We start from the raw sequence: 15,900 nt of genomic DNA, 5'->3' as shown, positions 1-15,900 counted from the left end.
GTGTTTAGAAGACAAACTATTATAAGATTTAGACTGTCAATCCTGAGTGTAAATTAAACCAAAGGGAGCTTTGGTTTTGGCTTAATTAAATTATAATTTAATAATTTAAACTATTTCGAACAGTAAGTGGATTTTTTTTTTTCTGGGCCTACTGACTTGATTGACATCGACTTACTTGCACATAGAATTAAATCCAAAAAGTTGTCAACTATGTATTTAGATAAGGCTTGATTGTGAAATACAAATTGCATATTTTTCTCTCAGTAACTCACAAATATGTTTCATACAAGTTTTGAAAATAAAAATAATGAATTCAGGGGCGCCTGGGTGACTCAGTGGGTTAAAGCCTCTGCCTTTGGCTTGGGTCATGATCTCAGGGTCCTGGGATCGAGCCCTGCATCGGGCTCTCTGCCCAGCGGGGAACCTGCTTCCTCCTCTCTCTGCCTGCCTCTCTGCCTGCTTGTGATTTCTGTCTGTCAAATACATAAATAAAAATATTAAAAAAAAATAATGAATTCATTAGAATACTTAAGAATATTTAATTATGTTGTCACACAATAGATCCCACAAAAGTGTTTTTAGGTTTGTTTTTTTTCAGGCGAGAAGGGACTTGGTAATATACAGAATATCCACTGACCTTAGGGTAGTTAGTAAAGTGAATATAAAGAAACTAAAGACAAAACCCTGCTTGTCGTTCAAAGCATTTCACTGTTTATGTTGCTTAGTGACCGTAAACTACCTGAGCGGAAGCTTTTTCTGCGCACGCTCCGAAGGTAGTTGCGGTAGAGCATGACGCTGATGACGCGAGCCTGAAATTGTTTGGAAACAATGTAGTAGAGAATCACATCCAGACAGGTGCTGAGGTTCATGAGGAAGGTGGTGAAGGCTCCCCAGGGACTGTAACTGTTCTCCTCCCCTTCCAGCATCAGGAAAGCAAAACAGAGGTGGAAAGGCATGAAGCAGACGATCACTTGTACCATGAGTGTGATGATGATTCTTATAGACTTCTCCTTGACTTTTGGTTTCAGCTTAGATGTCTTCCCGTGGAGGAGACTATGAATGATGACTGAGTAGCACCCAATCATGATGAACAGGGGAATCAAGAAAAAAAATATCAGTCGAGTGAAGTTTAACATGTTAATAGCTTTTAAGTGGATGATGTCAGAAATCTTCAGGCAGGTCGGGGGTGTGGAGGCTTTGTCTGGGTCTTCGTAGAGCAGCAGAAGTGGGACGGTGGTTGTCAGGGTCATTATCCAGACTCCCACGCATGCTAGCACTGCTTTGCCTGTGTTTTTAAGTTCTTTGGCATATTTTGGCTGCACAATGGCCATGTATCTGTCGGCACTAATTAAAGCAAGAAGCCATAGAGCAATGCTTGGGTAAAACACCGTGAGAGCCCCAAGAATCTGGCAGAAGTACTCTCCAAATGGCCATTCACCTTTTGCATAATAAAACATCCGAAAGGGTAAGCTTATTATAAATATTAAATCCAACAATGCTACGTTCATCATATAGATGGTCACAGTGGTTCTCTTCTTGGTGGTACAGCTAAAAACCCATAAGGCAGTGGCATTAACAAATAATCCGATTGTGAAAATACAGCTGTAGAAGACAAGGGCTGCGATCTTGTATTCTTCTGGGTGTGAGTTGTTCGGAGGGCTAGGTTGAGCTGGAGTGTGAAGAGTGGTCATTTTATAGTTTGTTAGGGGAACGGCACTTAGAAACTGCAAAATAGTAAACAAAAATAGGAATAAAACGCTTTGTTGAAAAATAAATGCTGAACACTCTCATAGTTGACTTGGCATGTCAGTGGATTTTAAATGTAAGAGTATTTTATGTTGTGGAGTCAACATATGTGTCTTACTATTTATTAAGAAACACATTTCCTAGGTATTGTTACTAACATGCACTAACCTATTAAAATGGTCTGGTGAGTTATAAAGCACTGGCACATTTATTCTTTTTTTTTTTCTCTTTGCTCACTCCCTTTCCCTCTAAAGAATAACATTTTTTTAAATGATTTTTTTTGTAGTGTGGAATTGGGTAGCAATTATTCTTATAGTAAACATCTTTTTATTGGGACTAATTGGGAGAAGGCCATTCTGAATTTTGAATCTTACAAAATAGTTTGCTTTTTTTCATCTTTCTTCTGTTTAAATGTTTTATAACCTGTTAGTAATATCCGAAAAATGAATTTTTACTCATTAAATATAGTTTTAGTATATAAAATGTATATTAGAAAATTAATAAAGGAACCACATAATTGGTTAATTCACAGTAATCCTCGTTTGAAAACAAGAACTTTTCCTTTTGCCTACTGTACCCCCACTGCTTCTTGCGTCCATTGGAATTCTCATTAAGTAAATGTTTGCCAAGTTGATGAATGAGTGAAGGAGGGACCCACAGCAGCTACTTTCTGGTTTGTCAATGAATATTTGCTTGGTTAGTTATTAAACCTATTTATTTTTAAGTGGAAACACTTTATCATAGTATTATGTTCTTTCTCAATTACCATAGGTCTAGAAACAGCAGTGTGTTATGCCATGGTCCACAGATTAAGAACTTGACTCTTACAACAATAGATGAGTTTTTAATGCACAGTTGAAGTGCCTAACGCTGTCTTCCAGATGGTGTTTACCAGTGTCCTAGAAATGGATGTCAGTGGTGTGCACAGAAAGCAACACCCTGAGAAGAGGACATTGCTAGTATAGTAACTCTCATGCCCTCCCTCTACCTAGATAGAGAAACTTAAGTATTACTCGTCAAATTAAATTTCAAGGAGGAATATCAAATATAAGTAGTTATTAATTAGAAATAATTCAGTAACTTTAGGTGTATGCAGAAACTAATGCCTATCACCAAAAAGACAGTGTCCATTTCTAATGGAAAGGAGTTTATCTGTGATTACAATCATCATCGACCCTCAGAGTGATTCCATCACCCGTGATGCAATGTTAACAACTGATTTTAAAAATAACCTTGCTTTCAAAGAGATGGAATCTTGTGGTATCCCCTTGAAACATGGAGGTGTTAAGAAAAGTTTCCTTCAGAAATGTCACTTGGCAGAGTGGGCTGTCTCTAATTCAGCCCTGAGTCTCTCTTTAGTGAGAACTATGGGGGTGATTAGCAGCAGTCTGGTTAGTGGCATCATGGGCTATTGATAATTTAAAATTAATTTGAGCAAAAATAAATAAATAAAATGAATCTGAGCAATTGCTGTGAACAAACACAAGGTGAAAGTTTGTTTTTCCATTCCCTCCCCTTCTCCCTTTTTTCCTTCCTTCTTGACTACAGCTGGTTTGCCAAGTATCTAGGTTAGATATGATTTTGGATTAGAATTCTATATATTAATAACCTGTATTAATTAAAATTTCAAATATTGGTGTGACTAGAATTTTAATTCCTATCAAATGAGTAAAGTACTACATAGGAAAATTAAATCACCTGTGTTACACATAAAATCGTTTTGGAGACTTGACTCAAATTTTCATTGAATTTTTAATTAGTAGCAGTTCTAATAAAAATGAAATTTTGTATGTTTTTTTCTCTTGATATTGTTTCTGGACTCCCTTCCCCCAAACTTATCCCTGAATTTGGCCTGTAAATTTCATAGTTACAAACACTTTTTTTTTTAAAGATTTTATTTATTTGATAGAGATCACAAGTAGGCAGAGAGGCAGGGAGAGAGGGGGGGGAGCCAGGTTTCCTGTTGAGCAGAGGGCCCGATGTAGGGCTAGATCCCAGGACCCAAAGATCATGACCTGAGCCGAAGGCAGAGGCTTTAACCCACTGAGCCACCCAGGTGCCCCACAAACACTTTCTGAGTAAATCTTTTAACCTCCATTGGGCTCATGCTGCTTTTATGTCATCAACACTTGTATTCATTTGCTAAAAGTTGACAGAATATATGTGATGCATGTTTTAAAGGCATTTCCAGACAGGTTGTGCTGTTGTACACACAAATACATTTTTGGATAATTATTAAAGAGTGATTGGCTTTCAAGTCAGAGTTTTAAAAACTTTAGATTCAGTAACTGTAGTCCTTTTTTTTTTTTTTTTTTTTAAGATTTATTTATTGGGGGGAGTGGGGAAGGGCAGAGGGAAAAAGAGAGAGAATCTGCAGCAGATTATGCATGATACGGGACTTGATCTCAAGACCCTGAGATCATGACCTGAGCTGAAATCAAGAGTCAGATGCTTAACTAACTGAGCCAACCAGGCTCCCCATAGTCTTTTTTTTTTTTTGGGCGGGGGGCCGGGGGAAAGCATTTAAGTACATCTTGTGAAACAGTGTAATTGAAACCAAGTGACAGAGACTCCTAAATATGCTTATGATTTATCATAGCATTTTCCTTAAGTTGAAAAAAATTACAGTTACTGTTAATGTAAAACAATGTTGTAAATAAATTTAAAATCACATTAATAGTGCAGGAAGATGACAGCATAACCCATTTCAAGGTCCTTTGCTAGCATAGTGTCAGTAATATATTATTAAAACAAATTATTTTGAAACTTAGTAAGTGTAGCACTACTTTTTTTTCTGTTACATACAAAGTTATCACAATAGTATTGACCACTTTTCCCATTCTGTGCTTTTCATCCCCATCCTTACTTACAACTGGAAGTTTGTACCTCTTAAGTATAGCATTACTTGGTGATAATCTGTGATGAAATTAACTAAATGCTACTTACCTCCTGTCCATCAAATGGCTATGTTAGAGAGGAACATATTTCTTCATATCCAGGTAGATAGAAAAAGTATCTTGCGTTAAAATAGCTCTTTCTAAAAATGGTATATTTAAGAAATGTAGTATTTCTTTTGTCTGAGGTCTTCTTTTCATTTACAAAGTTGTTTCAAATATAACACTTGGCAGAGGAGTTGGTATTCACTCGGCTGTAATTGTCGGTTTGTCTCTTTCAGGAAGTACTCTCTCAAGTAAGGCTTTTTCAACTTATGACTTTACCCTGGATGTGGTTTTTCTCACAAATGATTTGTTTATGAAGTCATGATTAGCATAAACCCCTCCTGAAATGAGGGCATATAGTTAAGAGAATCAGACAAAAATAGGAAAATGTATTCAGGTCGTTTACTTTGATGCTGAAAGGGAGAATGAGATTTGATGTTGATCAGGATGGGATTCATAGTATAGCTTCTTCACTTTTTAAGCTGTGTGACTTTGTCTAGTTACTTAACCCCACTGAGTCTCTGTACCTACTTAGTCTCTATACAGTTGAAGTAGAACTAATACTCATCTGGTAGGATTGTGACCCTAAATCAGAAAAATCCCATGTTCTTAACATAGTGCCTGGCATTTTGTTAACTTTGTTAACTCTGAAACAGAGTTAACCCTTCACCACAAAGTTCCTACAATCCTAAAATACCCACTTTTATTGTTAAGATATTTCTGAGTGTTTAAAATTGGGGTTCTCGATGGGGCGCCTGGGTGGCTCAGTGGGTTAAGCCACTGCCTTCGGCTCAGGTCATGATCTCAGGGTCCTGGGATCGAGCCCCACATCGGGCTCTCTGCTCAGCGGGGAGCCTGCTTCTCCCTCTCTCTCTGTCTGCCTCTCTGCCTGCTTGTGATCTCTCAGTCAAATAAATAAAATTAAAAAAAAAAAACTGTTTAAAATTGGGGTTCTCGGTTATTTGCTTCTGTCTTGCATATGCATTTATGCACTTTGGTTTGCTTTTTTTTTTCTCCCCCAAGAGTAGTGAGTGGGAGGTGGGTGGGCAGGAGGGGCAGAAGGAGAAGGAGAAAGAATCTCTAGCAGATTCCCCCCTAAGCACAGGGCTTGATCTCGTGACCTGAGATCATGACCCAAGTGGAAATCAAGAGTCAGATTCTTAACCGCCTTGAGCCACCCCAGGTACCCCCTACTTTGTTTTTTAATCCCCCAATGCATTCTATCCTTTTCTGTCACATGAAAGTCTAAAATAATCCCTTTTGTGTAAACATCTCTGCAGATTGCTATGAAAGGACTGGAATTCTTCAGTGGAATAGTTTGCATGTTGGGAGTATTTTAACCTCGAAAGGGAAGTGAAACCAATGGGAAGGGAAGTGAGCAACCCGTCTTCGCCTGCCTCATTACATTAAACTTTTTACTTTCTGTTTTCTTAAAAAAAAAAATTATCTCATTTGCTTGTATTAAAATTTTACTTATCTTTATTTTTGGTGATGCATGATTTGTCAACTTTTTAAGGGTACATGAACTTCACTATTTGCTTTTTGAATTTAAGACAGCTTGAGGGCTCATGTTCTTTTTGTCCATGTTCTTTTTTTATGGATAAAACCATAGTAAGCCTGTGACTTATAAAGTTATTTAAATTCTTGCCTTTGGGGAGTAAGTACTTTTTTTTTTTTTTAAAGATTTTATTTATTTATTTGGCAGAGATCACAAGTAGGCAGAGAGGCAGGCAGAGAGAGAGGGGGAAGCAGGCTCCCTGCTGAGCAGAGAGCCCAGTGTGGGGCTCGATCCCAGGACCCTGGGATCATGATCTGAGCTGAAGGCAGAGGGTTCAACCCACTGAGCCACCCAGGTGCCCAAGTACTTTTTTTTTTTTTTAATAGGCAGAGAGACAGACAGAAAGAGAGGGGGAAGCAGGCTTCCCGCTGAGCAGGGAGCCCAGTGTGGGGCTCCATCCCAGGACCCTGAGACCATGACCTGAGCTGAAGGCAGAGGCTTTAACCCATTGAGCCACCCAGGCACCCTGGGGATTAAGTACTTTTGACTAGGATAACCTGTCATCATTGTAGTAATGCGTTTTAGAAGCATTGACAGCAACCTAAGCAACTCCTTCTTGTGTGGACAGGGATGCAAAGCCCAGGAGGGCCAGTCCCTCGCTGAGGAACTCAGACCCACAGCCACGCCTCCCCCAGGTCTCCCCCTCACCCCGGGCTGCTGGAATCAGCTCGTTACGAGGTGACCGTGTTGGCAGATTCACCAGACAGGACTCGTTCCTCGCTCCTTTACGTTCGTCGGGTTTTACGCATGGGTTTCTGCTTCGTGTGCAGCTCAGGAGTTTGCTGTTTCAGCTGGAGTAGGACCCTCGTACCTGCAGATCCAGTCTTTCCATTGCCTTAATTTCATATACCCTGTCACAAGTTGGGTTTTTTTCATTAAGTGTTGATTAATGCTCTCTTTGCTGCTAAAATCAGCTGGTGCAGTGATGGCGTGTAGCTCATTAAGGTCGGAGTCCTTTATGGAAAACAGGGAAATTGGTTTCTTCGGACTTGCCAGTCTCGCAGAGAGACGCAGACACGCAGCTTGAGGGTAGATCAGCTCTTGTTTCTCAACGTCCTTTCTGTTTTACCCCCGTGGGACCTTCTGCATTGGCTCTTCCCTGCCTTCTGTGTGCTGTCCCACCAACAGTAACATCTCTTGGCTTGGCCAGTGGCTGTGTGTCCTGGGGTCTTAGTTCCCATGCTGCCCTTTCCAGGAAACCTTCCCTGGCCTCTGGAGCCGGGTTGGTTATTCTCCCTGTAAGGTTCCTTGGCACTTGGTTCTTGTCCCCGTGGCGGCCTGTGTATTATTGTGGACTATGTCCTACCCTGTTCTCCTCCACAGATTGGCCTGTGTTGTGTGTGTGTGTGTGTGTGTGTGTAGCAAGCATTTAATAAATATTGGTGGGATGCGTGACTGAAAATGCAGGTGAAGAAGTGGAGGGTCGAGGGAGTCGCGGCTAGATTGTTGAGCCGGGTGACAGCATCAGGGATGCCCTGACCCTCCTAAGGGAGGGGACCTGCCAATCATCAGGCCAGTGTAGACACTCAGGCTCAGGGCAATGACCCTCCTCTCCTCTCCATGAGCCCCGTGGTGCTTTTCACTGTTCCCTGTGTCCCTGGTCCTCCACAACACCTTTATGTTGGTTGTAAAAAAGAATGACAGTGAGAAGAATTCCCCCAAACCATTTGGCAGTGAGTAAACAATGGATCAAGAAGTAAAAGCTCTTACAGTGTCTAGTTTGCTTTTTTTTTTTAAGATTTTATTTATTTATTTGACCGGTAAAGATCACAAGTAGGCAGAGAGGCAGGCAGATGGAGAGAGAGGTGGAAGCAGGCTCTCTGCTGAGCAGAGAGCCAGATGTGGGGCTCGATCCCAGAACCCTGGGATCATGACCTGAGCTGAAGGCAAAGGCTTTAACCCACTGAGCCACCCAGGTGACCCTCCATCCAGTTTGCTTTTTTAATACTTGAGCTTAATGACATTTTTTTATTAGAGTAGAACTTCTCTCATTCTGGTACTGTTCATGCCGCTATACTTTCCTTGCTTACTTTGGAATACAGGGGAAAGAGACGTTTGTTACCTTGCAGAGGAAGGACTTCACATATCCCAAGGGCTTCACTTCCCTTCGCTTTGTGAAATGATTTGCTTTCGTTCCATTCTTGAATCCTGGTTTAGAGGTCAGTGAATTTCTATTTTAGCACTTGAGCCCAGTTTTTGAATGAATATAGTTTAGTTAGGTCAATTTCATAATTCTTTGGAAGGATGTAGTTCATAGATTTATACAGTGAGTCCCAGTTATATTTGTCCAAACCACAGATAGGTTCTATTTCCTGTCGTTCACATATTCTCTTTATCATCGCACGTGCAAGGGGCAGGGGTCTTGCTGATTCTTTACCCAAGTGTTTTGGGGAAGGGATCACCATTCTTAATGTTTGCTGCTTCCAGTGAGGGTGGCCATCAACCCGGAAGGCTGGAGTCATTGGTAGACAGCCCGCCTGTCCCCAAGAAGAGGGTTGTGCGGGAAGTGAGGAGTGCCATGAACCAGGGTGGGGGTAGGGCTGGACTCTTACTGTTCGGTGACCCAAACAGTTTCCCACTTTGAGGTTATAGAATCTTTGTTGCCCTGCCCCTTTCTCTGTCAAACGTCTATCTCCACAGACTGTTCTGTTTTGTGTGTATGCATGTGTGTGTTTGTGTTTTGTTTACTTTTAATGAGGGTGCTATATTGAGTGGTGTTTTCTGGATAAAGAAGATGGAGGTACTATTTGTCTAAATCTGTTTTTTTTTTTTTAAAGATTTTATTTATTTATTTGACAGAGAGAAATCACAAGTAGGCAGGCAGAGAGGCAGGCAGAGAGAGAGGAAGGGAAGCAGGCCCCCTGCTGAGCAGAGAGCCCGATGTGGGACTCAATCCCAGGACCCTGAGATCATGACCTGAGCCGAAGGCAGCGGCTTAACCCACTGAGCCACCCAGGCGTCCCTGTCTAAATCTGTTTTTACAAAAAGTGTCAGCACCTTATAGATACAGTCCTTTGGCCAAGTTGATACGAACCTCCTTTTTACTTGCTTTCCTTAATTGTATTACAAATTTAGCAATTCCCAAATTCCTTTTCTTTGGCAATTTTTGTACAGTTGAAAAACTTCACAAGCATATAGAGAATCAAGCAGTTACTTCACTCACAGCAAACAAATTGAGCCTACATTAACCAAAGCGATCTATAATTCTAGTTAAAATAGACCTAAATCAGCAATGAAAGTAGAGTTCCATAAAGATAGTAAAGATTCTCTCCCTTAGAGGATTTTAGCAGAAGGCTGCCACCTAACAGTGAAATGAATCCTGGACCCACTGAAATCCTGTAGGACCCCATGCCAGGAGTTAGCAGTGTGACATCGCACTAGCTGACTAGAGACCCAGAGTCCCGAGGACGGAACTCTCTGGTTCCTGTGAGGTACGTGGTGGCCTTCTACAGACTTTGGTCTCACAGTTAAAGGAAATAGTATATTCCAGAATGCAACTGGAAATTCTTGTGCATTGCTGGTGGGAGTCTCAGTTCGGAGAATAGTTGGTCACTAAGTAGTGAAATGAAAGTACAGCTACCTGCTGACTCAGATTGCATTCCTAGGTAGAAGGGGGAGCTCCTGGGCCTCAGGAAACATAGATAAGAATGTTCACAGTGATATTGTTTCTAGTAGCTCTGGAACAACCGCATGTTCAGCTGTAGAATGGATGAACAGGTGGTTGTGTAGATAGACAGGTCATTGCTTTTCACAATGGAAATGAATCCCATAGCAGGCACATGCCACAACATGGGTGAATCTTGGGTATATAGAGTTCAGTGAAAAAAGCCAGACGTGAAGGAATTTATATTGTATGATTTCATTTATATGAATTCCAAAAAGTAGAGCAAACTGAAATCAGATTTTACGGGTCTCATGCTTAGGTACTGAAACTCCTTGGAGGGTTGTGGGCGCATACCGTGAAAAGGAGGGCATACCGGAGAGCTTCTGGGGTGCTGGCAATTCTAGTTATTGACCTAAGTGTTCATAACTCTAGAGTTTATTTTGTGATCATTCATTTAACTTTATTTTCATTCCGTCTTTGTATCTGTAAGGGTGTCAGTAGAAGGAGATTTTAAGATGAGTCAAGGAGGGCTCATTTGTAAGGGCCTCGTGACACAGGACTGGCGCCTCGTCAGAAAAGAGGAAACCGGCAGGACGGTGGCGTTGTGGTGACCCCCGCCCCTATGGGATGAAGAGATCCAGGGCATGAGAGGTTACTAGAAGGTGGAGGGAGGGAAACCTGCTTGGAGAAGAATGGTGACTTTCTGTTGAGGGAAGCTTGCAAGAGGGAACCACAGGAATAAGTCACTCAGCTTGGGCTTCTCTCCGCTCAAGTCTGCTCGGAGGCCGCCACCAGCAGAACACAGTGGAGCTGGAGACCCGGAGCCTTCCGTTGCCATCTGTGCCCTTCTTGGACAGAGCAGGGTGGAGAAGGGAAAAGGAGCAAACGGACTTCCCAGCACGCTGCACTTTCTAGTATGCGTGTTACATTTCGTATTCAAGAGGGGTTTTGTTTTTTTTTTCAACTTGTGCTTTGAGTTGGCAGAGACTGGGTTGGGTGTTTCTGACTCTTGGAAACTGTTTCTACGAGTAATTTTTTTTAAGCACCTTGTCTTGGTTCTTACCTGTGAATCATCTCATTCCTTAGAGCTTATGTAAGTAAAGTACATGTTTTAGACACCAAAATACTAGTTCTCTTTGTCTTTCTCCTGCCTGAAATGTCCCCTTTTTTCCTTTGTGGCATATTTTAATTTTTCCTGGAATTTTCAGACTAGGAATGGTTAGTGTGGGAGCTTTACCTCTGCCACTAATTAATTGGCCCAGTTAGCTTAAAAAAAAAGTTCATTTCTCTGATCATCACTCTTCACAAGTGGAAGAAAGGGAAGTTGGATAAATCTTTCTGGAAAGGCCTCCACCTTTGGCACCACACAACTCTAAGGTGTTCTTGCCATTGTGATATTTTCTCTTTGTCTCCCTCTGAATTTTTGTAGGGCACCAGGGGAGAGACATGGGCCAGAACCTGGGGCTCTGTGCCCTCATGTCACTGCACATAAACCTCTGTGTCTGGGATGCATTTGGGGAAGCCTCAGCGTGCGTGTAGGTGTCTGGGGTCTCCTCCAAAGCAAAGCGCCCAAAGCCCTGAGGGTTGTGCGCGGTTCTGGCCTTTGCCCTCCGTCCGCATTTCCTGTTGTGGTGGTGGTCTTCAGTGTGTGGGGGTTTTTACCTCATTTTCCATTTATCTTTAAGTCAACTTGACTCCTCTTAACAGATTTGATTTTATTCATTCATTTTTTTTTTTTTAAAGATTTTATTTATTCATTTGAGAGAGAGAGCATAAGAGGTGAGAAGGTCAGAGGGAGAAGCAGACTCCCCATGCAGCTGGGAGCCCAATGCGGGACTCGATCCCAGGACTCCGGGATCCTGACCTGAGCCGAAGACAGTTGCCCAACCAACTGAGCCACCCAGGCGCCCCGATTTTATTCATTCTTTATATGGTAATCCGTTTCTAAATCTTTTTTTTTTTTTTAAGATTTTATTTATTTATTTGACAGAGAGAGAGAGATCACAAGTAGGCAGAGAGGCAGGCAGAGAGAGGGGAAGGGAAGCATGGTAATCCGTTTCTAGAAGCTTGTTGGGCCATCGCAGCTAATTTGCCTGTCTGCTTTGACCTTTGTCCTGTAACCCGTCCTTTTCCACAGGGCAGGCAGCAGGTGCAGCTGTGAGAACAAGCCAGGTCCAGGCTGCCCTCTGTCGGTCACTTGGTCCCCACCCTCTCCCCGGAGATCTGTCATTCTTGGTGGCAGAGGAGCTCATGGAGACCTTATAATCAACCTGCAGAGGAGGACACAGAGATGTGCGGGCTGTTTGTTTCCTTGGTAATAAAGCTCTGCTGATTTCTCAGTTACTCAGAAGAGCTTTTTGCCAGCACTCTCCCTCTTATGCTTGAAGAATTAATGTGGTCCCAGTGATGAGTCAGTTGAGTTTTTGCAGCGATGCTGTTGTCTTAATGCTTATAATTCTCTTGTGGATATATATATATTTTTAATTTTTAATAGGCTCCACACACAGTGTGGGGCTCAAACTCACAACCCCAAGATCAGGAGTCACATGCTCTGCCAGGTGAGCCAGCCTGGCACCCCTTGTGTGGGTATTCTTGATGAGAAGTGTATGACCTTCGGTTCAAACGGCCTCTTGCCACCTGCAAGCTACACAGTCTAAAAGAATCTTAACAGGCAGGGGAAGGGAGCCGGCGGGTAGTGCCGTCCTCGGCCATCAGCAGCCTGCGGGGCTGTGTGTTTGGACCGAGGGATACAGACCTTTGGGCGGCTTCATCCTCTAGTGTGGGCTTCAGTGTGGGCTTCACTCTCCTAACAGTAATCAGAGGTTTCAGAGCTGGGAGCTAGAGGTGCCTGGAGTGTCTGTCCCTCCCTCGACAGCACTCCCTTGTCTCGTGGTGGTCTCCATGTTGTGCGTCTGTCTTGTTAACGAGCCCCTGGCACCCCCGTCCGCCGGGGCTTCAGAGCTCCCAACAGAAGCCTCCCCAGTTAGTAGGCCCTTGGGAAATAGGCCATGGATTTGACTAGTGTTTGTGTGTTTCTTCTTCTGTAAGAAAGAAAACGATGCCATGTCCCCAGAATCAAATACCGCACGTTTCTAGGTAGATAGGATCACAAAGAAAGAGCCAGAAACAGAGATTGGGGTTGGTGGAGAGTACCAGCCCTGGGAGGGGGGGCGTGTTTGGGCCAGGAGAAACATTTGTTGTGTGGGAGAAGGTCAGACCATTTATTTCCGTGGGAGAACCTGCGGAAGTAGTGTAGATTGCTCCTGTGTTATCTCATCGCTGCAGTGACGTGAACGCTGTGCTTTTATTGCCACCTACAGGTGATCACATGTTTTTGGAGCCCTTGAGCTTCACATTTACCTGATCTGAAGTCTTACTGAGACTGAAATAAAATTATTATTTATTTTTGAAATAAAAAATTTAGAAAGCTATTAATTGTGGAAGGTAATAAAAATATTTTAATGTTAATTTCTAAGTATTTCTGTATTCAGTAGTATTCGGTAACTGACATGTCCTCATTCCTCTAACAAAATATTTTGGCTTATAGACTGTATTTTCCCCCAACGCATGTTGTCTTTTTTAGGAACCATTTTCCTCTGTAGGACCTGTATCCGTGGGGTAGGGCCGTGAGAAGATTCCATTTTAAATGTTATTTCTGCCTGATATTCTGTTAAGAGTTAAATGTAAAGGTGGCCTTGGAACAAATTTGATATGGTTTTTTAAATGTTTTGGAGCATGTGGGTGGCTCAGTAGTTGAGTGTCTGCCTTTGGTCCTGGGCTCCTGGGATCACAGGAAGCCTGCTTCTTCCTCTCCCGCTCCTCCTGCTTGCTCTGTCTGTCAAATAAAGAAATAATCTTTAAATAAAATAAAATAAAATGTTTTAATTATGAGAAAATAAAACAACATGAAATTTACTGTCTTAACCATTTTTTAAAAAATAGATCTTATTTATTTATTCGAGAGAGAGAGAGAGAGATAGCAAGAGAGAGAGCATGAGTGGGGAGGAGAGGGTGAAGCAAGCTTAACTCAGGGCTCCATCCCAGGACCCCAGGATCATGGCCTGAGCCGGAGGCCTGTAACCCACTGAGCCACCCAGGCGCCCTGTCTTAACCACTTTGAAGTGTATAGTTCAGTAGTGTTAAGTACATTCACACCGTTGAACAACCAGTCTCCAGAGCTTCTATCCTCTTCTGGAACTGAAACTCTCTCCTCATTAAACAGCCAACTCCCATCTCTCCCTTCAGCCCCTGGCAGCCACCTTTTCTACCTTCTAGATTCCTCCTTACTTAAGTGGAGTCATACAGTTTTTGTCCTTTGTGACTGGCTTACTTCACTGAGCACAGTGTCCTCACTGTCGTCCCTGCTATAGCAGGTGTTTGAGTTTCCTTCCTCTTTAGGGCTGACCATCCAGTTGTGTGAATCTGCCGCATTTTGTTCATCCATTCTCCTGTTGATGGACACTTGGGTTGCTTCCAGCTTTTAGCCCTTAGGACTAATGCTATTAACATGAGTATTCGAGAACATTTGGGTGTATATCCAGAAGTAGAATTGCTGGATCATGTAATTCTGTTTTTAGTTTTTGTGGAACTGCCACACTGTTTTCTCTAACGCCTACACCACTTGACATTTCCACCAGTAATGTACAAGGGTACAAGTTTCTTTCTTTCTTTCTTTCTTTTTTTAAAGATTTTATTTATTTATTTCACAGACAGAGATCACAAGTAGGCAGAGAGAGAGGGGGAAGCAGGCTCCCAGCTGAGCAGATAGCCCGATGTGGGGCTCAATCTCAGGACCCTGAGATCATGACCTGAGCCGAAGGCAGAGGCTTAACCCACTGAGCCACCAAGGCGCCCCCATGGGTACAAATTTCTCCACATTTGCCAACACTTGTTATTTTGTTTTGTTTTAATAGTAGCAGTTCTAATGGGTGCGAGGTGGTATCTCATTATGCTTTTTTGATTTCCGTTTCCCTGATGATGAGCAATGTTGAACATCTTTTCATGTGCTTATTGGCCATTCGTGTATCTTTGGAGAAATGTCTATTCATGTCCTTTGTCCATTTTTAGAGATTTTTTAAAAAATTTATTTGATAGAGATCACAAGTAGGCAGAGAGGCAGGCAGAGAGAGGGGGAAGCAGACTCCCTGCTGAGCAGAGAGCCCAATGTGGGGCTTGATCCCAGGACCCTGGGATCATGACCCCAGCCGAAGGTGGAGGCTTTAACCATTGAGCCACCCAGGCGTCCCTTTGTCCATTTTTTGTTTTTTGAATTTTATTTATTTGACAGAGAGAGATCACAAGCAGGCAGAGAGGCAGGCAGAGAGAGAGAAGGAAGCAGGCTCCCCGCTGAGCAGAGAGCCCGACGCGGGGCTCGATTCCAGGACCCTGAGACCACGACCCAAGCCGAAGGCAGAGGCCTCAACCCACTGAGCCACCCACGCGCCCCCGTTTGTCCATTTTTAAATCAGGTTTTTCTTTGTTGAGTTTTAGGAGTTCTTTATATTTTCTAAATAATAATCCCTTATCAGATAGGTGTATGATTTGCAAATATTTCCTCTCATTCAATAGGTTGCTTTTTACTGAGTGTGCCCTGTAGTGTACAGAAATTTTTTTTGGCTTCGTTTTATCCTGTATCATGTTCTCATGATAAGGATGAATTGAAAAGCTTTAAATTTTTTAATGTTAAGGTAGAGTTTCCTAAGTAAAATCCACGTGTTTTTAAAGGACCTTTCCCAGTGATTTAATCTGAAGAGTACCTGTAGTGCCCAGCAGCTTTCTTCCATCCAGGAGGGTGTAAAATAGGGTAGGCAGAAGCAAGCTCTGTGGTAGAATTGGCTGACTTCAGAGCCTTCCACTTGTAGGTGCTTTTTTCTTATGCTCTGGAAATCATTTGTTTTTATTATTACAGTAATATGAAAGTGAAGAATGGCATTTACCTTCCTATAGTTTTTTTTTTTTTTAAGATTTTATTTACTTATTTGACAGAGATCACAAGTAGGCAGAGAGAGAGAGGAGGAAACAGGCTCCCCGCTGAGCAGGGAGCCCCATGCGGG

At 42.5% G+C, this 15,900-nt stretch overlaps 2 protein-coding genes across 2 annotated transcripts in view; one reads left to right on the top strand and one right to left on the bottom strand.

Moving 5' to 3' along the window:
- Positions 1–15,900, top strand: part of UBAC2 (UBA domain containing 2) — a 173,738-nt gene that overhangs the window by 37,263 nt on the left and 120,575 nt on the right. The window lies entirely within an intron of this gene.
- Positions 520–4,957, bottom strand: GPR18 (G protein-coupled receptor 18). The gene is made up of 2 exons (XM_004746088.3): positions 4,693–4,957; positions 520–1,724 (listed from the first exon to the last, which is right to left on the bottom strand). The coding sequence occupies exon 2, from the start codon at positions 1,689–1,691 to the stop codon at positions 696–698; it is 996 nt and encodes a 331-aa protein (XP_004746145.1). The 5' UTR covers positions 1,692–1,724; positions 4,693–4,957; the 3' UTR covers positions 520–695.

The sequence above is a fragment of the Mustela putorius genome, unplaced genomic scaffold, assembly GCF_011764305.1.
Source record: "Mustela putorius furo isolate JIRA1106 unplaced genomic scaffold, ASM1176430v1.1 tig00000551_pilon_pilon_pilon, whole genome shotgun sequence".
NCBI lineage: Eukaryota > Metazoa > Chordata > Mammalia > Carnivora > Mustelidae > Mustela > Mustela putorius.
The sequence above is the reverse complement of the archived record's forward strand: the minus strand, read 5'-3'. Positions and strand labels throughout refer to the sequence as shown.